The sequence below is a fragment of the Gastrolobium bilobum genome, unplaced genomic scaffold (genome assembly GCF_033153095.1).
Source record: "Gastrolobium bilobum isolate Gb01-03AN ecotype WA unplaced genomic scaffold, APGP_CSIRO_Gbil_v1 utg9450, whole genome shotgun sequence".
Taxonomy (NCBI): domain Eukaryota; kingdom Viridiplantae; phylum Streptophyta; class Magnoliopsida; order Fabales; family Fabaceae; genus Gastrolobium; species Gastrolobium bilobum.
Window position 1 is genome coordinate 102367 of NW_026895118.1, and position 25572 is coordinate 127938.

General features: G+C 36.7%; 1 protein-coding gene across 4 annotated transcripts; it reads left to right on the plus strand.

Annotated features, from left to right (window-relative positions):
* Positions 1 to 2050: 2050 nt before the first annotated feature.
* On the plus strand, positions 2051 to 25290 carry LOC133313628 (methionine aminopeptidase 2B-like). 4 transcript variants are annotated; one of them, XM_061515177.1, is made up of 13 exons: positions 2051 to 2318; positions 3024 to 3160; positions 5943 to 5979; positions 6070 to 6177; positions 15529 to 15628; positions 16135 to 16280; positions 17412 to 17503; positions 17619 to 17713; positions 22728 to 22824; positions 23581 to 23724; positions 23808 to 24025; positions 24925 to 25049; positions 25142 to 25284. In XM_061515177.1, exons 2-12 carry the CDS (start codon positions 3034 to 3036, stop codon positions 25033 to 25035), a joined length of 1275 nt encoding a protein of 424 aa, XP_061371161.1. In that variant the 5' UTR covers positions 2051 to 2318; positions 3024 to 3033; the 3' UTR covers positions 25036 to 25049; positions 25142 to 25284. The 4 variants fall into 4 exon arrangements, with proteins under 4 accessions (XP_061371161.1, XP_061371211.1, XP_061371035.1 ...); XM_061515227.1 differs by having other exon boundaries at positions 5946 to 5979; positions 24925 to 25290; XM_061515051.1 differs by having other exon boundaries at positions 24925 to 25289.
* The last annotated feature ends 282 nt before the right edge of the window (positions 25291 to 25572 follow it).

The following is a 25572-nucleotide window of genomic DNA, read 5'->3' on the forward strand; positions in this document are numbered from 1 at the left end:
GAGAGGGACAGGGCACGTAAGTATGAAAAAGGGCTGACATTCAAAATTCAGAAGTCCTTGGGAGGTATACCATCACAGACCTTCCAGGAAGCTTATGAACGAGCTTTGAACATTTTTGATATCTTACAAACTGAAGAGGAAGTCATGGAGAGGAACAAGAGAAAGCAATTTGGCAGTGGTCCTCAACAAGTTAGCGGTGATAAGAAGCCTCGTTATGATAACAGGGGAAATAACTGGAGTGACAAACAACCACTGGGACAGAAGTATGCTGACAGAGGTAATTATGGCGAGAATCAACTCAAGATCCAAGTTCAAGGAACAAAACCATACTCTTGTAAAGTATGCGGCAAGCAGGCACACCCTGGGAAGAGGTGCAATGGAGAAATTATAACTTGTTTTCAGTGTGGTGGCAAGGGGCACAAGGCTCACCAGTGTACTGCCAGGGGATTCAATCAGCAATCAGGCTCTCAAGGAGGACAACCAAAGCCAGATGGAGGACGAAATGGGAACAACAACCAAGGGGGTAGGAACAATGACAATCAGCCCCGCTACCGGCAGAACTTTCAAAATGGAAATGGAGGAAATCGGCAATATGCCACTATTGGAAATCCCAACAATGGAGCTATAGCAGATCGAGCGACAGGTCAGAATGCTGCTATTAATCAAACCACAGGGAGTCAAGGAAGGATCTATGTCATGAATCACACTGAGGCTGCGGCAAACCCAGATGTTATTACAGGTACTTTCTTACTGCAGTCTGTACCTGCTTATATATTGTTTGACACTGGTGCATCACTCTCCTTTATTTCATCCTCTTTTGTGGAGAAAACGAGAATGGTACCATCTTCTACCTTCTCAACCAATGTTACTTTACCCTCTGGAGCTGTTGTCTCTTGCTCCAATGTTTATGAAAATATCCTGATTAGTATAGCTGGTTCTGAGCTACCAGCTGATCTAGTCCAGTTTGACTTGGCGGATTTCGATGTTATTTTGGGAATGGATTGGCTTAGCAAGTATAGGGCTAAGCTAGATTGTAGGGAGCAAAAGATATCTTTTAAGGGACCAAAGGGGAAGTACCTCTCTTATAAAGGTGTTGTACCCAAACCTTCCATTCAAATAGTCTCTGCTATGACTATTAAGAGTTTACTTATAAAGGGACACCCAGTTTATTTGTGCAACGTACACGACTTAACTCTCGAGGAGAAGATTGAACAAATACCCGTGGTCAAAGAGTATGCAGATGTTTTTCCCGAAGAGATTCCTGGTATGCCACCTATTAGAGAAGTAGAGTTTGCTGTCGATCTTATGCCCGGTACTGCTCCGATATCAAAAGCACCATATAGGATGGCTCTTTTGTGATTATATAAAGTTGTTTCGGGAATTTTGAAGGATGAAAGATGAAATACTTTGTTATTAAGATGGATTATTAGAGTAAAGAATAAAATTGGTAAATACAAATTTAGAATAAGAATGAAACTAAAAAAATAAATATGAAAACTCTAAAAAAGTAGTATATATTTTTTTTTTTAAAAAAAAACTTCTCTTGGGAGCTTTTAACTTTTATTTTTTTATTCATTACAATAAAAAGCTCTTTTGATTATAAGAGTTTTTATAAAAATATGTTTGGCTAAACTTTTATTTACAAGGAGAAGAGAAACTAAAAATAAGAGTCCTGTTTGATTGGTTTTTATTTTTTTTCTTAAAATTGTTTTGTAGAATAGTTAATGAAATATATATTTTATGTTTTTTTTATTTTTAAAGTTAAAAATCAAAACAAAAAATAAAAATAACCTTGGCATATTCTTTAATTTTGATTTTCAAAACTAAAAAATAATTATATCTTTTAGAACTATTTTTACAATATAGACTTTATAAAATAATTTTTTTATATTTTTTTTCTGAAAAAAAATATTTTAAAAAACAGAATTCGAACAAGCCGAATTCACGAGACTCTTTAGCAACCCAAATTTTGCGACCAGCCCAGCCCAACTCAAGTGCCCATGTTACATCCTTTTCCGTGCCCTAGACAGCTAACCCAGATTCAATCTTTGTTAGGTTGAGTTTGTATTGAGTTCTGACGCTGTCGGGTGCCTATCGCCGCTCGAGCCGGAGTGACAGCCTCGCGTGGTCGTGGGCTCCTTTGCCCTTGCTCGCCTTCTTTTCTCCTCTCGCTCTGTCTGGTCCTGAAGTGCTTCTTTGTGAAATTTCATCCTTCGGTTCGACAGGTCAGCTACCACGCTGTCTCTCGCCAAGTGACCAAGTATTACTCATCCCCTTTCTCGTCAGAATACAGCAAAGTCACTGTGCATATCAGCTGGGTAATATTTTATGTTTTATGCTATGTTTCGCCGTCTTACCCATGTGATCATGCTACCATCTGCTCCTACTGAGAAAATATCGAGCAGTAGTTTACCACTTTGCAATTTTGAATCTAATATTGACTTACCTGAGATGTTTTTCTTTTTTCTTTTTAGGGGTTTAGGGCTCAGGGCGGAGGTAGAAGGACTTTGTTGGGGGCTTAAGTGCAAATTGTTTACGGAATTAATTGAAGAAAAATAGAACTATAAATTGTTGAACTGTTAAAGGGAATAGTGGATGAATAGCAGAGCTGTGGGTCAAAATTAATAGAACTTTTATGATTATGTTGCACTGTTGCATTATTCTGTTATAAAGTGGAGGCACTTTACGTTTTTTGAATTCTTCTACTGTTCTATCATCCTCTACAAATGATTGATGCTTTCTCTCTTTATGTGATTAGGTGGGAAAGATTATGAAATTGAATGAGCATGTGATGTGAAATGCAAGGAAGACCATTATTAGTTAAAATATAATTAATGTGTCAGCAATTCAACGTATAATCTATATCAATACCATTACTTATTACATGTAAAAGAGAAAGTATGAAAGGCCATGATCCCCATCAAACAATACCATGCGTCCCCCTGGATGAACTATTCTTTCTGTGATTATTTTACTTTGGGTTGTTTGTAAACGAACACTTTGTAATTTTATCATGCATGCAGGTCTTCTTTCATGGCAGAGGGAAATTCTCATTCAAACGCTCTGCTGGAAGAAAATGGAGCTTCAGAATCTCCAAGTTGTCTAGAAGGGACCGCTGAGCTTTCCCCACCATCACAAATAGAGGGAGATGACAGTAAAGGTAATAATTATGTTATGCATATGTCCATTACAGCTTAATGGAATGTATTATGTGCAAATGAATTTAGCCAATATAAATACTAAATTGCCATTTGACATGGTCATAATTGGTGAGCAAAGAACTATTGTTGAGAAGAAGTATATCAGTCCCTTTTCATTTCTTTTGTAAGTAAACTCAATTTTTCTTTTTCCCCTATGTTTCCTTTTCACTTGTCCTTTTGCTAGATATTCTAAATAGCAAAATCCAACAATACAAATATTCTCTTTTGCTTGGAAAAGGAAAGTGCATTTTTCTCCAGTATTAGGATTTATCTCTTGCAGCTGCCTCCTAATTAGTTATAATTCCTTTTTTCAAATGTAGCATTTTTGTAAAATTTCAATTGAATGTTCGTAGATTTTGTTCTGTAAGGTTATAGCTTAAATCAAATAATCTTACACGCGACACACACACATACACACACGTCTATATATATAATCAAAACCCAACATGCTTTAAATATTGGATTAAGGCTTTTTTGTTGGAGCTTTGAATCCCCAACTTATTTGAGTGAATTGGCACTGAAGAGCGTATTCGGATTTGATTATTTTGTTGACCATGATTCTTTTAACCAAAAAGCTTTCTAAGATTGCTTTTTAAAAAAGTGAATATTTCCCCAAAATAATCATTTTCTAAACATGCTACAATTCCTCTTATATCCTATGGCAAGTGGGACTTAGAAAACATACCACAATTTCTTGTAGCTCTTTCACTTTTTTTTCCTAATTGTCCCCTCGTGTTATCAAAGAGAAATATATATGGACTTAATGTGCTAACTTATATTTAAATGGTAAAGGCTTGAAGTAATAAACTACATTATCTTATTAGTATATGAGATCGTGAACAAAAGTATATGGATGGTTTATTCTTGGAGCAGATCATGAGGGTTGGTTAAGATTGAATGCAATTATGAATTTATGCAACACTAATATTTCTTGTAGCCTATTATTCGGACATGTTGATGCTAATTTTTTAGAGAATAAATAATTTTTTTATCAAAAAAAAAGAGTAGGTGAAATCCCATGCTAGCCCCACTAATAGAGAGTGGGTAAGTTATTTAGTGGGGCTAACACTTTATAATAGAGCGTTGAAAAACGAGTGTCAGTGTGTTGCTAGCTTTTCTTGTATCCATTTTGGTTTAACCCATATTTGTTCCAAAATAAGTATATTATAAAGGAAAGGAACATAGCTATTTAGCCACTCGAGCAATGTTTTTGGAAACAAAATTCCCAAAATCCAGCTTGGCTCCTTATAAAAAATATGGTCTTTTTCTAATCACCCCAATTAGACCAAAATAATTTCCTTATGATCTTCTCATACCTTTGAGCCACTTTGAGATATTGTCCTAATTGGGAACTGATCCTAAAACGGACTTTGGGAGAGCCTCATCCCTGAAGCTAGCTCGTAAGGTAGGAGAGCCCAAAGTCTATATAAACCCCACATCAAAACCTTGTGTTTCCAATGTGGGACTCCAAGCCCCATACTTTGCATTTGAATCTTAACATCCCACCACGCTTCATAGTCCCGGCGCCCACGTAGCCTGGCTTGGTGCTAACTTTTTACTAGCCTTGGGCAAACACTACAATGCCAGTCTCACCAGTCGTGTTGCTCGATCGTAACTGGGAGACATAGTGGAAAGCTCTAATACCAAATGATGTGAACCTTGGGAGAACCTCACCCCAAATCTAGCTTGTAAGGTAGGAGAGTCCAAAGTCCATATAAACCTCACACTTCATACCTTGCAAATGGATCGTAACAGATCCCTTCTTGGTAAGCCCATTTTGAAAGATAAACTCGATTGCATTACTAAAAATGATCAATTCAAATTACATATTGCCTAAATACCTCTCACAGCTATTCTCCTCACGCATATGGTATATGTAATTGTAAAAATAGGTGCCTATATATGTTTGGATTTTTAGGTGGCTACTTTCTTATGGAATAAGTTATTTGAAGTTCTTGCAAATTACTGGGTGTGTCCTTATGCATTGGAGCAGTTTCTAATGACACAATCTTAAGGTTTCATTTCATCAAGAAAAAGGAGACCAAGATAAGCATGGTGTTCTTTTTTGCTATTCTATGGTCCATCGCTTGAAACTGAATTGCCTGCATATTCAAGTGTGTCTTGTTCCTAAACATGTGATGGGCTAGGATTATGCTTGTGGCTTCTCTTTGGTGTTTTGCTCTGGACTATTTGAAGGTGGTTGCTATTTCTAACGTGCAGCGAGATGAAGCATCCTTGCTGCATTTTTTTCATGTTCATTGTTTTGGGATTTTCTCTTTTGACCAATACTTTATGCTCCCCAACAATGTTGTTAAAATTGAGATTTTAAGTAAAATCGGAAGGGGATTAAAAAATCGTAAAATGTAAAATCGTAATGTAAAAAAATCGTAAAATCGTAAAAGCATTTGGAATATTGATAAAATCGTTTTGATAAAAAAAAAAATCGTAAAAACATAAAATCGTAATGATAAATCGAGATTTTAACAACCATACTCCCCAAGCTTGTGTTTTCCTTGCTTCTCTCTTTTTTCTAAAATAGGATCACTAGTAATTATCCACATCATCTCGTATAACCATTTTTCTATTTAGGAACATTAAACCGCTTTAGTGATGCTGTTATAATCAGTGTCTGTGAATTTGTGATGTTTTATTTTTTAACTATTTATTCTGGGCAAGTAGTATTACTATTATATACCTGCTATATTGTTGGTTAAATTTGAATGCATTTTGCTCTTTTGACAGAAGTTTCAAAGAAGAAAAAGAAGAAAGCCAAAAGCAAGTGAGGACTTCTTATAAGTTATAACATAATGATTATTCTCCTAATTGTGAATTTTTTTCTGAAGTTATGATTTTATCGTTGTGTGGTCAGGAAAAAGAAAGAACTCCTTGAGCAGACTGATCCTCCGTCAATACCTGTTCTTGACCTTTTCCTGTCTGGAGATTTTCCTGAAGGTGAAATTCAGCAGTACAAAGACGAGTAAGTTGATGGTGAACAAATTTCAGCAATAACCGACATTTTCCTTGCAAATTCAGTTTGAATTTGAATTTGAGTAAAGTGAATTCCCCTGTTTTTCTTTTTCTTTTATTTTCTTAATATTCATAAAGAAAAAGAAAGAAATGCCATAACAGAGGAAGCACATTTGACTAACCAAAGCTTGCCTGTCAAATAAACCCCTCTGAAATAGCAATAGCTAAGCTTAGCACCATAAAAAGGCTAAGAAATAAGGGAGGCAGCTGCATAATTTGGTACCCATCTATACTTCTCCCAGAACCTCAGAATTGACAAAAGAGGAATGAAAGACTTCATCCTTGGAGGGGGCCTTGGATTTCTAGGTCTCTCTTTACACTTTTCATCTTCACATCTTCAATACAGCCAACATTTTTCATCCATGACTGATGACCCATCTCTGCTTTGCATTCAACCAGCCTCACTCATGATCCATCCACCATTTCTCATACAGCATCTATAATTTGGTCCTGTACTTTTGTATATGGTTATGCTTGTTAGACTTGTTGCTATTTAAGTTTTTTTTTTCTAATGGACTCTTGTTGTTTACTGATGATTAAAATAGCTCCATTGTAGGAAAACTCAAGAAAATTAAAGAAAATGAGAGAAAGAGTTGAGAGAAAAGGAATTGCAGAGAAATCATTTTATTCATGAATCTGAGAGAATGAGTAATACACTGTGTAAAGGAAGACTAGCTCTATATATAGAGCTAAGGCTGGCTCTTTGATGAGTCAACAATCTAACTGATTAAGCAACAAAAAGAGAAACAAACTAACTGAGTAGTGAAGGTAAATAATCTGCTATGAAAACAGTAGCAAGAGTAATCTACCACAACGTAGTAAATAAATTTAAACTAACTAAGCTACGCTAATACTCCCCCTCAAGCTTAGCAGGGTTGGACAAGGCAGGCTGAGTCCAAAACTCTGAGCTTTGTGCGAAAGTCAGTGAAGGGCACAAGAGGCAGATGCTTTGTAAATGTACCAGCTAGTTGTTTTGTTGCAGGAATGTGAGAAACCAAGATATCTTTGGCAACAACTCTTTCACGGAGAAAGTGCAAGTCTAACTCAAGGTGTTTGGTTCGAGCATGAAGAATGGGATTATGTGCTATAGCAACAACACTTAGATTGTCACAAAGAATCTGTGGAACAGATAAGGACAGCTGCAGCTCCTGAAATACAGACTTAATCCATAGTATCTTAGCACATACAAGGGCCATGCTCCTGTATTCTGCTTCTGCTATAGACCTAGCCACAAGGATTGATTCTTTGACCACCAAGAGATCAAATTTGGTCCAAGAAAGACGCCAGCACTTGAAGTGGACCTCCTATCATCAGGGTCACTCCCCCAATCAGCATCACAAAAGGCAGTGGGGGGAAAGGAGCGAGAAGCTGATGTGACTGGTTGGAAATGAAGTCCAAAAGTTACGGTGCGTTGAAGATACCTCAAGATGCGTTTGACTGCCTTCCAATGATCCACCAAAGGTTGGCTCATGAACTGACATACCTTATTGATAGGGAAGGCAATTTCTGGCCTTGTTATGGTTGCATACTGCAGTGCTCCCACCACTCCCACCACTGATCTATACAAATGCGGATCTTCAAAAATGTTACTACCAAATCTCGATAATTTGCTCCTGAAGGCATAGGAGTTGAAATGGGCTTGGCTTCAAGCATATTAACCCGAGAGAGAAGGTCTCTGATATATTTTGACTGACTAAGCAACAAGGAGCCAGAGGAGATTTTCTTGACTTTAATCCCTAGAACGTAGTCCAAGTTTCCTAGATCCTTTAGTGCAAAAGTAGAATTGAGTTGTGAAATAAAAATCTGAACGAAAGTGGCATTATTGCCAGTAATGATGATATCATCTACATACTCAAGCATGTGCAATCTCATGTGTCCAGTCTTGTAGATGAACAAAGAAGGATCACACGTACTAGCTTGAAAACCAAAAGACAAGACATATTCTTTGAGTTTATTAAACTAGGCCCTTGGGGCCTGTTTAAGGCCATATAGTGTGTTTAATTTACAGACTAGGGACTTATCTCCAGATTCAAAACCAGGTGGCTGGATCATATATACTTCTTCCTCTAGGTCCCCATTTAGGAAAGCATTGTTAATATCAAGTTGTCTTAGAGACCAACCATAGGTGAGAGCAATAGTGAGTACAGCCCGAACAGTAACAAGTTTTACAACCGGGGAAAAAGTTTCATTATAATCAAAACCTGGCCTTCGATGAAATCTCTTTGCTACCAATCTTGCCTTCTAGTTGTTGATACTGCCATCTGGGTTTTCTTTCACCTTAAACACCCATTTACACCCAATAGCTTTCCTGCCGAGTGGTAAGGAAACAAGAGACTAAGTTTTATTAGTTTGCAAAGCATTATATTCAGATTCCATTGCCTGGAGCCATTGAGGGCTGGCCAAGGCTTGCTTGACAGCGGTAGGCTCAGTGTGGGTAAGTAGAACCAGATTTCTAGCCAAGGTTTTAGACCTTGTGGCAATGGAGTGGGTGGTGAAGGAGAACTCAAGGAACCTGATGGAGTATATTCAGAATGAGATGACTCTGCACTAGAGCTAGAACTAGGGCTGTTGGAGTATTGAACTGATGATGGAGAGGACTGAGAGACAAATGAAGACAAATCAGTTGTAGGAGAATGTTGTGTTGCAGAATTTGAGGTACTAGAAGGCTGTGGAGCACTATTTGTTGGCATTGAGTTATTAGAACTGTGTGAAGGAGGATCAGTGGGAGAGTTTGTTGGAGACAGATCATGTGGAGTTGGTAAAGGACTGGTGACATGCTGAGGACTATGAGTTGTTGTAGGAGATATAGCAGTTATAGGATTATTAGGAGTAATGTTGTGATCTGATGAGGAAACAGATTGAGGTAACACTGATATAGGCACAGACATAGACATGGACATTTGGGAGGTAAACAGAGTATTAGGATGGGACTTGTTGTCATGCCATTCTTTGAAGGGAAACCTATATTCGTTAATCAACACATCTTTGGATATGAATACCCTACCATCTGGACTCAAACAAAGATATCCCTTATGATTTGGTGAATAACCAAGAAAGATACATTCTTTTGATCTGAACTCTAATTTATTTTTATTGTATGGCCTGAAAAAAGGGAGGCATGCACAACCAAATTTTTTGAGAAGGTTGTAATCAAGCTGGTGTTTGTACAATTTAGTGTGAGGATTCTCAAAATTAATGGCTGATGAAGGAAGCCTGTTTATGAGGTAAGATGCAGTAGTAAATGCATAGTCCCAATATTGCATTGGAAGGGATGATTGAGCCAAGAGTGACAGGTCAGTTTCAACAATATGACAGTGCTTTCTCTCAATTACACCATTTTGATGGTGTGTGTGAGGACAAGTGACACGATGTGTTATACCATGTAAGTTCAAGTATTGAGTAAAGATCCTATATTCGCCACCCCAGTCTGTTTGTATAGCTTTGAGGGGTAGTTGGAACTGGTTTGTGATCATGTTATGGAACTGTTTAAAGATGGTTATGGCATCTGATTTTTAACTTATTGGATAGAGCCATGTATAACGAGTATGTGCATCAACAAAAGAGATATAGTACAGGTTACCAAGGGTGGATTTTAATGGTGAAGGACCCCACACGTTACTGTAAAGTGTAAACTAGAGTAAATGGTTCAGCATATACTGATTTGAAGGTGGAGCATGTAGTCTGTGAGATTTGGCGCAACAAGAAGAACAGAATTCTCTTATTTTATTGCTGATGTTTATATTAAAAGACTTGACTATACTTTTGAGAGAATCAAAATGTGGGTGTTCCAAACGACAGTGCCACAGAGAATACAAAGAACCGGAAGAATTACAATCACTACTATGAGTATCAACAACTACAACACTAGGACATTGAGTACTAGTATTAACATTGTGATTGACTACATTGGCAGAGTCTTTGTTACAAGTATTATTTGTTAAAGAGGAATGATCTTTGAGGAGTTTCAGATCTGGAAAGTAGTAGAGTCCATCATTTCCAACAACACCTTGAAGAAGAGTTTTATGTGAATCCTGACATTTTACAAAACAAACATCAGGGTGAAACTCAAAGAAAAATGAGTTGTCGTTAGAAAATTTGCTAACACTAATCATATTCTTAGTGATTGAAGGAACTAATAGCAAGTTTTTAAGGATGAGGAAGAAGATTCCGTATTAGAATCAAAAGGAGAGAGAAAGGATGAGGAACCAATGGTAGTGATAGGCAAACCTTGACCATTTCGTATTAGAACATGGTCTGTACCACTCAGTTGTTGGCCTTGGATGATGTTTTGAAGATTCCAGTCACATGACTCGATGCTCCAGAGTCATGTAGCCATTCAACCATAGGAGCAGAGTTAGATGTTGATGGCAGGTTGGATGAAGAAGTAATATAGGCTTGAGGCTGGTTCTGTGGTCTGACATATTGGAAAGTCCTTGTTGCTTGAGGCTGTTGTTGAACGAAGAAATGTGGAAATGTTGTATTTTGTGGTGGAGGTAGGTTTGGAATGAAATTTTCTTCAAACCTATGCCAACAATCTCTCACATCATGGCCAAATTTGTAGCAGAGTTGGCAATGAACATTTGTTCTGTTACCTCATCCTCTTCCACAATTAGTCATGCCAGATTTGCCTCTCCCTTTGTTCTGGCTATGGAAGGTGTTATATTGTTGAAAATTTGCTTGCTCTGTTCGACTCTGTTTTCTGGTTTCAGAAACAGTCATCTTCTTCATTTGAACTAGGCTTCTGTGAGACCTGAACGCGTTGGGTCCGTGGTAGTCAAAATCGCGATTTAAATCGCAAAATCTCCGATTTTACAATTTTTTCAGCAAAAAACGATCTGAATCGGATCCAGGATCGTATTTGAGCAAGATCGATCAAAATCGTTGGGGAAACTCATAAAATCGTAAGATCATTTGAGATCGTCGATCTTGCAAATTTTTTTGACCCGATTCAATAAATCCGTTTACCCGGTTTTTGACCCACTTGACCCAACTTCTGAAATGGGTTTTGACAAATAAAAGACCCAACGGCCCATTTACAAAGCCCTAATACATGCCAAAGTTACAAACAGCTCCTCCTCAGCTCAAAAAACAGATCGAGAGAGACAACACTTTCGCCGTTTTTTTTCTGTTTCACTTTCGCTCAACCCAACAGCTCCAGGTTCTTTTTTGTAAGCTGTTTCACTTTCACTGTCTGGGTCTTTGTTTTGCTCTTTTATTCGCTGTCAGTAATAAGTAAATAACCCTTTTTTATTTGCTTTTTTTTTTTTTTTTTTCTCTTAACTTTTTATGTTTTTTTATCTATTATTCTTTGGTGAGCCTATGCTGGTTTCTTTTATTTGCTTCAATTTTTTTTTCGCTATGAACTTTATGTGTTTTTTATCTATTATTTTCTTTCTTATTTGTTTTATTTCAAAGTTTATTCACTGTTATTCCATGTTTCTTTAATTCTCTTAATTTTTTTGATTCACTGTTATTTTTTATTTGCTATTATTATTACTTATTAGTGTATTATTACTGCATTTTCTGTTTGTGTGGCTGTTTGTTTTTATTCATTTTTATTTTTGTTTGTTAAATTCCTATTTTGTTTTTCATCTTCTCTTTTATTTTTTTTCTAATAAAATTATTATTATTACTTTTTTTTGCTCTGTATTTCTGTTCTGTCCATTAAGTTTGTGGTGGTTTGGCAATTGAAAAATGCCATGCTAGATGATGATTATGTTTTGAATGCTTTGAAGTTTTCTTTGAATTGTCTTTTAGGACTCAAGTTGTGAATTTAATGTTATTTTGAATGCTATATATTTTTATTTGAAGATTGAATTATCTTTTATGAATCAAGTTGTGAGTTAAATATTATTTTATATGCATAAATATTTTTTATTATTACTAAAATTAAAAAAGTAAGATTTTTACGATCCGTGCCGATCCCACGATTTACGATCTTGCCACTCCCTTCCGATCTTAAGTAAAATCGCGATCTTGACTACCTTGGTTGGGTCAGGTTTATCTGAGGTCCTTCAGCCAACAACTATTCGTTTTGTTTAATTAAAAGTTGTTCATGACTCATTAGCTCAACTCCAATGTCTTCAACGGAGTATGCTTTGTCTCTACCATGTACCATCATTACAAAAGGAGTGTATTCAGATGAAAGTCCTTCAAGAATCGTTTCTGTGTTCTTCAATTGTGACAGGGCTTCCAATAGACTTCAAGGAATCACAGATCGTTTTGATTCTGGTCAAATATTCTTTTGCGCTCTTTGTTCCTTTCTTCATCGTCTTTAACTCGGATCTGAGTTGTCTAGCTCGAGATTTCATAACTCCATGAAAGAGTTTGTGAACATTCTCACAAGCTTCAAATGAATGCTTAACAGGAAGAATATCATTAACTACCTGTTCCGAGATAGTGGACAGCAACCACGTCAATAACATTTGATCTTGCGTTATCCAGTCTGTATAAGCCATGCTCAGTACATCATTTTCACGATCTTCCTCTGAATCATACTTCAAAGGAATTTTTGGATTCACAAGGAATCTTTGAAGCTGGTGAGAAGTTATGATTGGATCTACAATTTGATTCCAAAAAAGATTGGCTGAGCTGCTTTTGAATCGGAATTGGATGCAGAAGACATGGTTTAGGGGATAGTGTATGGATCAGGCCCTGTGAGAGGGCTCTGATACCATATTAAAATAGCTCCATTGTAGGAAAACTCAAGAAAATGCAAGAAAGTGAGAGAAAGAGTTGAGAGAAAAGGAATTGCATAGAAATCTGAGTCATTGATGAGTCAGCAATCTAACTGATTAAGTAACAGAAAGAGAAACAAACTAACTGAGTAGTGAAGGGAAATAATCTACTATGACAGCAGTAGCAAGAGTAATCTACTACAACACAGTAAATGTATTTAAAGTATCTAAGCTATGCTAATATTGATAGTAATAAAGTTTTAAAAATATCAATTATGTGCTATTTTTTTAGTCTTGTGACCAACCCACCCACCTTTCCCACGTGTCTAGTATCTTTCAATAAATATACCAAATTTTAGTTTAGGTCCTCTCAAAGTTTTGGGTTTTGGTTTGTGTTCTCAAAAGTGAGGACTTTTGGTCTCTGACATATTCCCTCCCCCAGTCATCTTGTTCCCCTGTCTCTCTTTTGTAAAAGTTCTTGGGCCTCTTCGTGAATGTGAAGGTGGAGCCAAAGTCCACAATGGGCCCACCAGTGCCATAGCAATCTGGCACCAAAATCCTGCTAAAATTCTCCACTCGATTCTTGCTAAGGAGGATTTTTCAGATGGTCGCATAGATAAGTCCAATGGTTTTTGTGTCGTCGGATGATTTTGTCTATTCTCCACACATTTATTGTCTAGAGCCTATCACATAAAGCATTGCAAACCCCACGTTAATTCTCTCCATGTCAAGGCCAAAATGCAATGGAGGCTATTCCATTGACCTAAAATTAGGAACTCCACCACAAATTTTCCTTTTGATTTAGGACCTGGGATGCTGCTTTTGCTCCTTTCATTATCTATATTTCAAATGTAACTCCTTTCACAAACAACAACCCTACCAAAATCCCCAAGTTCATTCTCAAGAACTCCTCTTCCAAGTTCACAGGTTCTAAGAACCCAAAATTTGGGTGGATTTCCGGTCCAATGTCCAATCACGCTGCCAAGACTGCAAACCAATGCCAACTTTTTTGTATATCAACCTGCCGGAACTGTCGGGTTCAACCACTGGCCAGAGTTGATACAATCGCAGGTAGGCTCAAATGATTATGCTATTGCTTGGTGTCTAACCACGGCAGGTCCATTGTGGACTCTGGCTCTCCCTTCATGTTCACTTAGAGGTCCATGAACGTTTGCAGAAGAGAGAAAGGGGGAAAGAAGATGATTGAGGGAGTTGGAATGTAACAAGAACCAATAGTTTTTTTTTTTTTTTTAATAAAAGGGAGACAAAAAACAAAGCCCTAATTTTAGACGGACTAAAACTAAAATTTGGCATATTTACGTTGATGGTACAAGACAGTAAGACACTTGACAAAGTTTGGCAGTCTGTTTGACACGTAAGCACTTAACAGATTTATGATAATGGCATTTATCAAAAGTGTTCGCTTTTTTTTTTTTAAAAAAGGAGACAAACCAAAGTCCAAATTTCAGAGGGACTATAAGAAAAATATTTGGTATATTTGTTTTGTCCAATAATGTATTTAAGCATAATTATGTATTTTACAAATTTTTTGAGCTTTTTATTGTAGCTGATATCATCGCTGTAACGGCTGCAGTGCGACCTGCTATGCTGCTTTAGCTTTTGGATGTGGCTGTTCCAAGCTGCATTCCACCATTAACTACTATGACTGCAAATAGGTTCCACCCAAAGAGATTATGATTCCAAAGCTTAAGTATCATTATGATTTTGGGAAAAAAAAATGTAATTCCTAGAATTATAAGAATGTTGGAGAGAAATGGAAATAGTAGAGATCCACCTCAAATCTGAATGGAACTGATGGGCCTTCACTAAATATCCAAGCCCATTGGTTATCATTAGTTAGGATTAGTATATATAGATATTTAGGATAAGGTTTCTGGAGGCATGAATTGAGAATTGGTTAGTGGAGAATTTGGGGTCCTCTAGGGAACTCTTGTAGCCTAGGTGTGTTGGCTGTGAGGGGAAGTTGAGGTCTCTTGGGATTTATTTTCTACATTTTATCTTTGTATTAGTGTATGTAAAAAGAGGCTATGCCTCCATTGTTAATGAAATCAGTGCTATATTTTTCTGGGTTCCATCAGAAACCAAATGAAAGAAGAAAGCAATCTGATACAATTCGATAAAACAAGATGAAGGAAAGAAGCAGAAACTATCTTTTCATTTTCTCTTGTATTTTTCCTTTCATTATTTCAGTTTCTGTCACACATATTGTAGGGTCAATATCATGTACTGTAATGGCTGAGTTATTATTGATTCACCTTAAATCAATACAATTTATGTTTCATTTTCCTTGAAACCTTTGTCCATTGTGTTTGGGTTGTATAACATTCTATTGGAAGATTGATTTAACGACCAACTCCATTTTGCAAAAGAGACATGTGAGTGGACCTACCACTTACTTGCCAAACAAAGGTGTGCCTAAATGAAACGCATGCAGTGACGAACGCCATTAATAACTACTTGGGTCTCATGTTTCCACTGATGTATTTATTTATTTATTGTCTTCTATTTTAATTTTTTTGCTTTTCCCATATCTCATTATTTTTTTCCACATTCTGTGTAAATTTACAAATATCTATGTATTTATGTTGGGATCTATATGCCAGTAACCTATGGAGAACTACATCAGAGGAGAAGAGAGAGCTGGAGCGCCTTCAGAAACCTATATATAATTCAGTTCGTCGAGCAGCAGAAGTTCATCGTCAGGTTGCGTTTTTGGTTGTTACTTTCCAGCATTAACACTTTGTTTTGATGGCCAGTATTGGGGAAAGAAAATTGAACTAGATTATCACTACATTGTTTGGATAGGCAGGAGGAAATGAAGAGTGGAAAGTGAAGGAAAAATTAATGTGGGTCTGACCCCCTATTTTTCATTCAACCAAAATTTGGAGAGAACATTCAGAGAAATTTGGGTTCAATGCAAATCAAATCACCTATTTTACAGTGGTTAAAAGATATTAGTAATATGTTTCAATGTTAGTATCAAACTTGGAATTAGTTGTCTTGGCATTTGCATTCCTCGAACTTCCGTTACATTTCTACATGAGGAAAGAATGTCTTATTTTCCTCGTGTTTAACTCTCTATTTGTTTCATCTCTTTTTCTTTTACATTCAAATGAAGAGTTGTTGAAGAGTACATTTGTGCTTTGATAAAGCTTGGTGTCATAAAAGTTATGCAGTGTATATACTTGAGTTTATTTATGTTTAAGTAGGTTCGCAAATATATAAGAAGCATTTTAAAGCCTGGAATGCTGATGACTGACTTATGTGAAACATTGGAGAACACTGTTCGTAAGCTAATATCAGAGGATGGCCTGCAAGCAGGCATTGCATTCCCCACAGGATGCTCTTTAAATTGGTAACACACTATACTTTGGTGTTCTATTTTTCTTTTATGTGTTGCGGTTTCTTGCTTTATGGTACTAAATGTTGGGCAATAAAAGGGTCAGCAGGAGCATAAGTGTTGAAAAGATGAGAATGTTGCTTTGGTTGAGTGGTCATATAAGAAAAAAACAAGATCATGAATGAATGTATCAGAGGGAAAGTAGGTGTAAAGAACCTTGGGATACACCACCCCAAAAGCTAGCTCTAAGGGTGGGAGTGCCCAAAGCCTTATAAAGGCCACATTAGTTGCACATACAACTAATGTGGGACTATATATCTCAACACGCCCCCTCACACAAGAGCCCATTGGGCTTGAAGAGTGGACAATGCAACAGGCCCAGCCTACCTGTGCTAAGAAACACCACAAGAGAAAGTGGGAGGCGGCGAGGCTCTGATACCATGTAAAGAAACTTGGGATACACCACCCCAAAAGCTAGCTCAAAGGGTGGGAGTGCCCAAGGCCTTATAAACTCCACATTAGTTGCACATACAACCAATGTGGGACTATATAGTCCCACATTGGTTCTTTACATGGTATCAGAGCCTCGCCGCCCCCTCACTTTCTCTTGTGGCGTTTCTTAGCACAGGTAGGCTGGGCCTGTTGCATTGTCCACTCTTCAAGCCCAATGGGCTCTTGTGTGAGGGGGCGTGTTGAGATATATAGTCCCACATTGGTTGTATGTGCAACTAATGTGGAGTTTATAAGGCCTTGGGCACTCCCACCCTTTGAGCTAGCTTTTGGGGTGGTGTATCCCAAGGTTCTTTACAGTAGGAATGACAACTATTGAGGAAAGGATGATAGTACTGTGCCTCAAATGGTTTGGACATGTAGAAGACCAATTGAAACCTCAGTTAAGAGAGTTGATCAGATGAAGGATTGCCAAATAATTAGACATAGAGGAGACCAAGAAAAAAAAACTCTTAGTGAAACCATTAAAAAAGGATTTAGATTTAAATGGCCTCTACGAAGATTTGGTTTTCAAATAACACAGAAGCATCGTTTGATTCATGTAACCAAACCCACCTAGTGTGGGAAAAGGCTTTGGTGGTTGTTTTGTGGTTTCTTCCTATAATTATTTTCTTAAATGAAACTCTTTTCCTCCAGGGTCGCTGCTCACTGGACCCCAAATTCGGGAGATAAGACTATACTTCAGTATGATGATGTGATGAAATTAGATTTTGGCACCCATGTAGACGGTAATATCGAGGAATTTTTTTTATCTAATATTGGATTATTGGAATAGTTTTAGTAATTGGGGTATTTATTTTAATATTACTCTGTTTAACCTCTTGTCATGAATATTGTGTGTAGGATATATTGTTGACTGTGCTTTTACGGTGGCATTCAACCCAATGTTTGATCCTCTGCTTGAAGCTTCCCGTGAAGCCACCAATACGGGTATCAAGGTACCTTCTAGATAAATGCTTAATCCTATGGCAGGTTGGTTTTCATTCACATCAAGACAGGAGTATCACATCATGTAGCTGCACTATATGTTCAATTAATAATGTCATAAATCATAATGCTTGCATCTTTAAGGGTGTGTTGTAATGCCCTGTGTGCACTGATATGTTATATCTCATGTTCTCAAGTGCAGTGATAACATCATTTGAATGCCTAAATTAATTCCTTACAAAGATAATAGTATGCAGTTCATAGAGGCCATCAGGGGTATTCGCTATTCTTAATAACACACCATACGCACAATCATAACTGCTCAAGGAACCATCTCAAAATAAAAATAAAAATAACGATGGTAATTTTCGTTATGGAGGGCCATTATTATCCAAATCTTACTGCCAAATTTTCCAACTCATTATAAGGAAGGTATTTCAACTTACTCCGGTACAGAACATGTTTAATCAGCCCTAAATCCATTTTATTAGGAGTTAGAGCATCTTCCTTATCTCAAGAGCATCTTAACTTAGCAAGCTGTTTTCCGTAATCACCCTTAACAGGTCAGATTATGCTTCCATTTCATTATTTTTCATTCTGAATAGGGAAGTATTCGGATACTTCTTGAAAAGTATTTGAATACTCCACTAATCACAATAGAGGATTCAAATACCTACCAGGGAGTATTCAATGGACAGAACCAATTATGCAGTGGAATTTACCTTTTACAATACTCTAATCTCACAACCTCTTCAGTTCTAGATTTGATTCCCATTACCCATCTTCACTCAGTATAGTTGTCTATCAAATTCATGGTATAGTTAAAACAAGATTACAGAATGTCTAACCATTAGTTCATATCCCTTGAAATATAAAGATTAGGCAATAGTCTAAATCTTTACATGTACTTCTAATTTTTTTTTTTTTTAGAGTCCAGATCCTTTATCCAAGTGGACTCTCGGTGCAAATGCTGTAAAACGTTCAAAAAACTTCACTCCATCCATTCTTGCAAAACACTTGCATCCATCCTTAATTACATCATAAGTTTTTCGGATCATACAAGTTTACTTGAATTAACTACACAAAATGGCAGAAGCATAGACTTTTACACATGTAATAGCTCCATCATAGCAAATATCTAGACAAAGATCCTTCCTAAATCCATTCTTCCATTGCAATCAAAGCTTTAACTAGGCATCATTTACTCATTTTCCTTTTCCTTCTTTTTGACCTGGATAGAAAACTCAATACACAATAGATAGAAGTAGAACAGTAACACAAACTAAATTAGAATTATTCCTCTAAATCATAAATCTCTGAGACATCTTCTAAATATATTCAATGACGAATCCAGGAAATAGCAACTTTGCAATTATGTAAGGGTAAGGTTACGTACAAGGATTGCCTCCACCACACACTCGCTAGTCGGGTTTAACGGGGAGTTATTTTTACAGTACATAGATTTACAAAAGCATGCATTCGAGAGGCATGTTCTATCTTTTTTCTCCTAACTTTTTGACTTAGTTCCTCCTCTCCCAAATTACAGTTTCCTACTTATATTTATAGACCCATAACTGCTATAACCACTCTGCAGAAACTTCTGCCTCCATTATCAAGCAGTTATTTCATAGCCGCCTTCCCATTTCCTTAAGGTAGTAGTTGAGATGGTTTATTTCCCCTTTATTGTCTCCTCAAATAAAGTAATAAACCTAAGTAGGTTTTGGTTGTCCAACAATACTCCCTCCTAAAGCTTTCACCTTGTCCTAGAGGTGAAGGTGAAATTCCAGAAAGTTTATTGTAAGAATTGTTGGATCTTCCCAAGTATTCTCAAAGTTAGCCAAGGTCTTCAGTTTGAATTCTCTGGCCCTTTTCATCCAATTCTTCTCCCATAATCAACAATTGCAATTGGCGATGTTTACAAACATGACCAGGATGAAAATTCTCATCACAATTAAAACACAACCATTTTGATTTCCTATCCTCGCCCAAGACAACTGCCTAAGACACTCTGAATTGTTTCTTCCTGGACTCTCGGCAATCTTACTTGTGGAAAGATTTTTGATTAGAAGATTAGCGCTAATACTGTGTGGACCACTAAGACCCTCCCGATTGTTACTTCTTGTACTGTCGGCAATCTTACTTGTAGAAGGATTCCTGATTTGAGTGAATCACACAAATAGGAGTTCAGATTTAACTAGCCACAAGGGATATATCTGCTGGAATAAAGAAGGAAGGACATACATTTCAAAAGATGTGTTAGTCAATGAAATCAAGTATCCCTATCCTTCTTGGGTTGATTCTAAGTTTGATCCCATTCCTATGGTACCTGTTCCAGCTCAACTTCCTGTCTTATCTTATCCTTTAGTTGATTCTTCTCTTACAAGGTTCTCTTTCCATAGTAGTTAATTGCGCCGCAATAGCGCCGCGAGCGGTGCCGTATAGGTGTTACGGTGCCTCGCCGCAAGAAATTGCGCCACACCGCACTGGAACGCAATAGCGGCAATTGCGATCGCATTTGTGGCCAAATCGCAGCCATATTGCTGTCATAAGGCAAAATGTCAATTTTGTCCTAAATTTAAATGTGTAACAGAAAATTTTTAAGGGTTTTTTAGTCTATTAGCGTCTCTCTCGGTCACTTAAGCTATCTCTGCCTTTAAAAAAATGTTTTTTTTGGTCATTATTTTTGTCATATATCTATTCTGCTATTTCTGCAACCGCAACCCGCTATAGCGTTTTTCGGGATTGGCCGCGACATGCCGCAATCCGCATTTGATAACTTTGTCTCTGTCACAAACTCAGTCTAATCTCTTTACAAATATTCCTGCTTCTTCCTCTACTCAACATCAGTCTCTGTCTTCCTTTCCTCCTTTACAATCTGATCATCATATTGATTCTCCCTCTCTCAATATTGTTCCTACAACATCATTGCAATCACATTCTAGTCCCTTTTCTTCAACTTCTAGTCCTTAATCTTCTTCTAATTCTACTGATCTACCAACATACTCTTATTCTCAGCCTCAATAAACTTGAATATAATGCTCTTATGACTAACAATACATGGACTCATGTGTCTTTGCCTCCTAACAAGAAAGCTATTGGGTGCAAGTGGGTTTTTAAAGTGAAGGAGAACCCTGATGGCACGATTAATAAGTGCAAGGCATGTGTTGTGACCAAGGGGTTTCATCAACAAGCAGGTTTTAACTATAATGAAACTTTCTCACCCGTGGTCGGACCTGTCACAATTCAGATTATGCTCACATTAGCTCTTACACATGCTTGGACCATTAGACAGCTTGACATAAACAATGCCTTTCGAAATGGGGATTTACAAGAGGTTGTTTATATGAGTTTGCGCCCTGGTTTTGAACGTTCAGATAAAAGCTTGGTGTGTAAGCTCCACAAAACCGTATATGGGCTAAAACAGGCACCTAGGGCCTAGTTTGACAGGTCCTTCCTTATAACCTGTGTCCCTCACTTGTGTTGAGATTCTGCGGATACATTCCCTTCTCCGTGAGTTGCAGGTCCTTCCTTATAACCTGAGCACCATTGCTCTTTTTCACAATCATGTATTGCATGCCAGAACCAAACGCATGGAATTAGATATATTTTTTGTCCGGGAGAGGGTGCTTGCTCAAGATCTCATTGTATCTCATTCCTGCTTCTGATAAGCCTGTAGACACACTTAACAAGGCTCTCCCCCCTAGTTGTTTTGCTGAGTTGCGAACCAAACTTAGGGTTCTTGTAGTCTTGTATTACTGTCACAGCAATTTATCATAAGCTTGCATGTATAGATTCCCCCCATTAATCTGTTATAGTGCTGTTATAAGTTTGTTAGTTAGCTTCATCTGACTCAGCTGTTGAGTCAACATTCTCCGCTTTATATATTGAGCACACTGTATCTTGTTATTCAGTTTTTACAATATACATTACTGATTCAGATCTAAGATCACATTTTCTCTCTCTCTCTCTCTCTCTCACACACATAACTTGAATACACGCAAAAGTATAGTATTGATGATGCACCCTCGCATGCATCCATGGATTTTTTTATCAAACGGCTGATAAAAGCTTGTGTGTATATTGTCATGATGAACCTCACACTTGATCATGGCTTAAGAATTTTTTTAAAATTCACTTCAGTCCTCCAGTTCTTATTATTTACGCTTCTGCCCCTATATTTTCGGAAATTGCAATTCTGCCCCAAAGATTCTAAATCGATATACACGTGGATGTTATATGTGTCTTTGCCCTTGAACTTGTCATATGATAGTATTATTTTTATGGCTCTGTGGTGTTCAGTGCGTGGCTGGTTCGAGTGAGATGCCATTTCTAAGGTCCTAGGAGATTATTCTTGATTTGAATTCATTTTTCTTTATTTTTTTTCATTCTTTTTGTCCTATTATGTATCTTTATTTTCACTGTAGGTTAATTTATTTTTCCTTGTAATTGTATTTTGCTATTTTTTTTAATGGATAATGTAAAATATATATTTTTTAAATTTTATTTTTATACTTTTTCCCTCAATCTTTTTGTACTTTTAATCTGGGTTCATCTCCAACTAGTTTGGGATAAAGGTGTTGATAGTATTGATGTTGATGTGTTTCTTTATTTTTTTATCTGTTTGGAAAATATCTTATCTTCTATGTAGCTGTACTTGGCCTTTTTTCTCTAGCAAAATTTTATTTCTATCCAAATATAAAAAGAAAAAATAATGTTGTTTGTTGGATTCAAAGAATTAGAGGGGTCTTTGACATTGTACAGTCTTTCTATCTTACTTGATGTTAACAGTAGAAATGACTCGTGTGTTTGCAATATAGCTCCTTTATCTGTGTTTATGTTTTTTGTGTTCACATACGTTTATGTCTTTATATATGCGTGGGTTTATCATAAAAGTTTTATTGATCTGAAATAATGAACAAACAAGTTTTTTTTATTGTTCTGGGAGCAGTGATGTTTTGGTTATGCACCACTTAGATCATGTTGTAATTTGCTGGTTCCTCCAAAATGTTGTGGCTTACTGTCCAGGAAGCTGGAATCGATGTGCGGCTTTGTGATGTTGGTGCCGCCATTCAAGAGGTCATGGAGTCTTATGAGGTTGAGATTAATGGGAAGGTGTACCAAGGTATGATGGTTGTTGGGATGTTTATGCTGATTTATTTTGTTAATTTTATTTGCTTCATAAATCTCTCCATCTATATTTGTATGCATACATTGAATTTTAGGAATGGAACAAATATAAAATTTACATCTCATTGTCATCAAATGAAATTGGGATGTTCATAGCTATTAACGCCTTGATTTTGTCAATATATAGGCTTGAGAGAAGTGAAAACGGCTAAAGAATTATTTTCCTACCCATCTTATAATTTATGATATTTGTATGCATATTCAACATCAATATCACCCTTTTTCCAAATTAATTAGGATCCATGGTTGATGAACCCAAATAGAAAGTAAGAAAAGATTAAAGGGAAAAAAATAAAGATAAAAAATAAAATTAAAAACAAATACATACATACGAATAAATATAGGGAAAAAAAACTAGAAAAGATCGTCCGGAACATAGGAAATTATGAGCCTACCCTTCCCCAATATTCATGGCTTTCCTCCACTTTGCCCTGAGACAACCGTATGCCAATTTATTGCCTACTCCATTAAGGCTTGTTTTATTGTTTTTTCCCAGTCAAGTTTTGGCCAACCACTTCCTTTGTGTTCGGCCCTTGGTAGCAAACTTCTTATCTTGTTGGAGCATCTAGGGATCTTCCAAGAAGATGCCTAAACCATCTCAATTTATGCCCAAACCTTTTGTCATATCTTCATTTATCACAATCTATATATCATTAGAGTGATATATTTTGCAATGGGAATATTATTGCAGTCAAAAGTATAAGGAATTTGAATGGACACAGCATAGGCCGCTACCAAATCCATGCTGGAAAATCAGTTCCAATTGTGAAAGGAGGAGAACAGACAAAGATGGAAGAGGGTGAATTTTTTGCTATTGAAACCTTTGCATCAACTGGTAATAGGTTTTTTCGGTGTTGGACATTGTTATATTGGCTTTTATAATGCATGATGGAATTGGTCATTAAATGTTATGTTCAGGGAAAGGATACGTACGAGAAGACCTGGAGTGCAGCCACTACATGAAAAATTTTGACGTTGGTCATATCCCGCTGAGATTGCCTAGAGCTAAGCAACTGTTAGCAACTATTAATAAGAACTTCTCTACGTTGGCCTTTTGTAGACGGTATTTAGATCGCCTAGGAGAGACTAAATACTTAATGGCATTGAAAAACTTGTGTGACTCTGGCATTGTTCAGGTACGTTTTAGGAATTACAAACACCAACAAATTTTGTGGATATAAAGATTTTTAAAAATTAGAAAGTTGAATAAATGTTGTAATGTGAAAAAAATGGTCTTTCAGAGTGTTTGGTAGCTGTGAACTGTAGCCTGTGTGTTAATTATTGATAGCTTTCATTGGCTTGACTTCCGTTAGTTCTAGTCCAATATTTTTACACCAAATGGCTAGCAGCTTACATTTCAATGCAGACATGAAGTTCTGGTTAACAAGATTTTATGTTGTCCTTAAATTTTTTGAACATAGATTAAGCTATTTATTGTCTAAACCTTATCATCCAGTAACTTTTAACTTGGTTGACAAACTTGACATACACGTCCCTTTAGGACTATACATTTAGTTTTTACATCTGTTTTCGCTATGAAGCATAGACAATAATACTGATACAAGCACGTGACACAATATGTCATTTATAATGGATCAATAATTGCTATTTTGTAAGCCCCTCCCAAAAATGCATGTAGCATCATTTCTATTGATATTTGTCAAAACAATTCTTAAACAAACTTGCCATATTAGAACTAGTCATGTATATATAAGAGAAAAAATATGTGTATCTTTTTTCAAATTTTAAATGGCCAAGTCTGAGTTGTCAGCTGAATTTTTGTAAATTGGACACATTGGCACATGTTAGTTGTCGTACAAGTATTTGTGTTAGACACACATGTCCGATACTCAACACAGCACCAAAATGGTGTATTCATGCTTCTTAGGTTATTCTTCATGTTTTACATCAAAGTTAGATGTAAGCTTTTATCTTTAATTTAGCATTCCTCTTGTTCTCTTACTTTCAAGTTCACTGTTTGAAATGATGCTTGTGAAGGATTAATTTCTCCTCTATTCTTTCCTCCTCCTTGCAGTCTTATCCTCCTCTATGTGACGTGAAAGGAAGCTATGTCTCACAGTTTGAACATACAATCCTACTCCGACCAACATGCAAAGAAGTTATATCGAAGGGTGATGATTACTAAGCTGATTTGAAGTGGTATTTTGTTTATGGATACACCACGTACTATTTTTATTTTTAAACTGTTTTCGCTATGCCATGCCATCAGCACTTCGGTTTTGTAACTGTAGGTGGTCTGCCTAGTTTGGCATTGATCGTTTAATAATCTGCATATTCCCCCAATCGTGGCAGTATCATATAAAAAGGCACACTAACAAAACCATTTTGCTAAACGTCAAATTTACAAAGCATTATCCGTTTAACCTACTTGGGCATGGAAGAATGCAATATCATGTTGGATATAGAAATTTATGCTTGCAGCTATATTATACGATAATGCAAGATAAATACGCCTCCAGAATTGTCTTGATGCAAGTATATTTGGAACATCCATTTTAAATGTTTTTTTTAGGGAAATAGGTACTCTGTCTCAGAATTGCCTAATTTCGTGATCGTGGCAATACCACAAGCCTTAATGAAGGCATTAAGTATGAAGCAGATGCAAACACAGTATGCCTTCAACACATTGGTATAATAAATTTTATAATTTGTATAGGGCCAA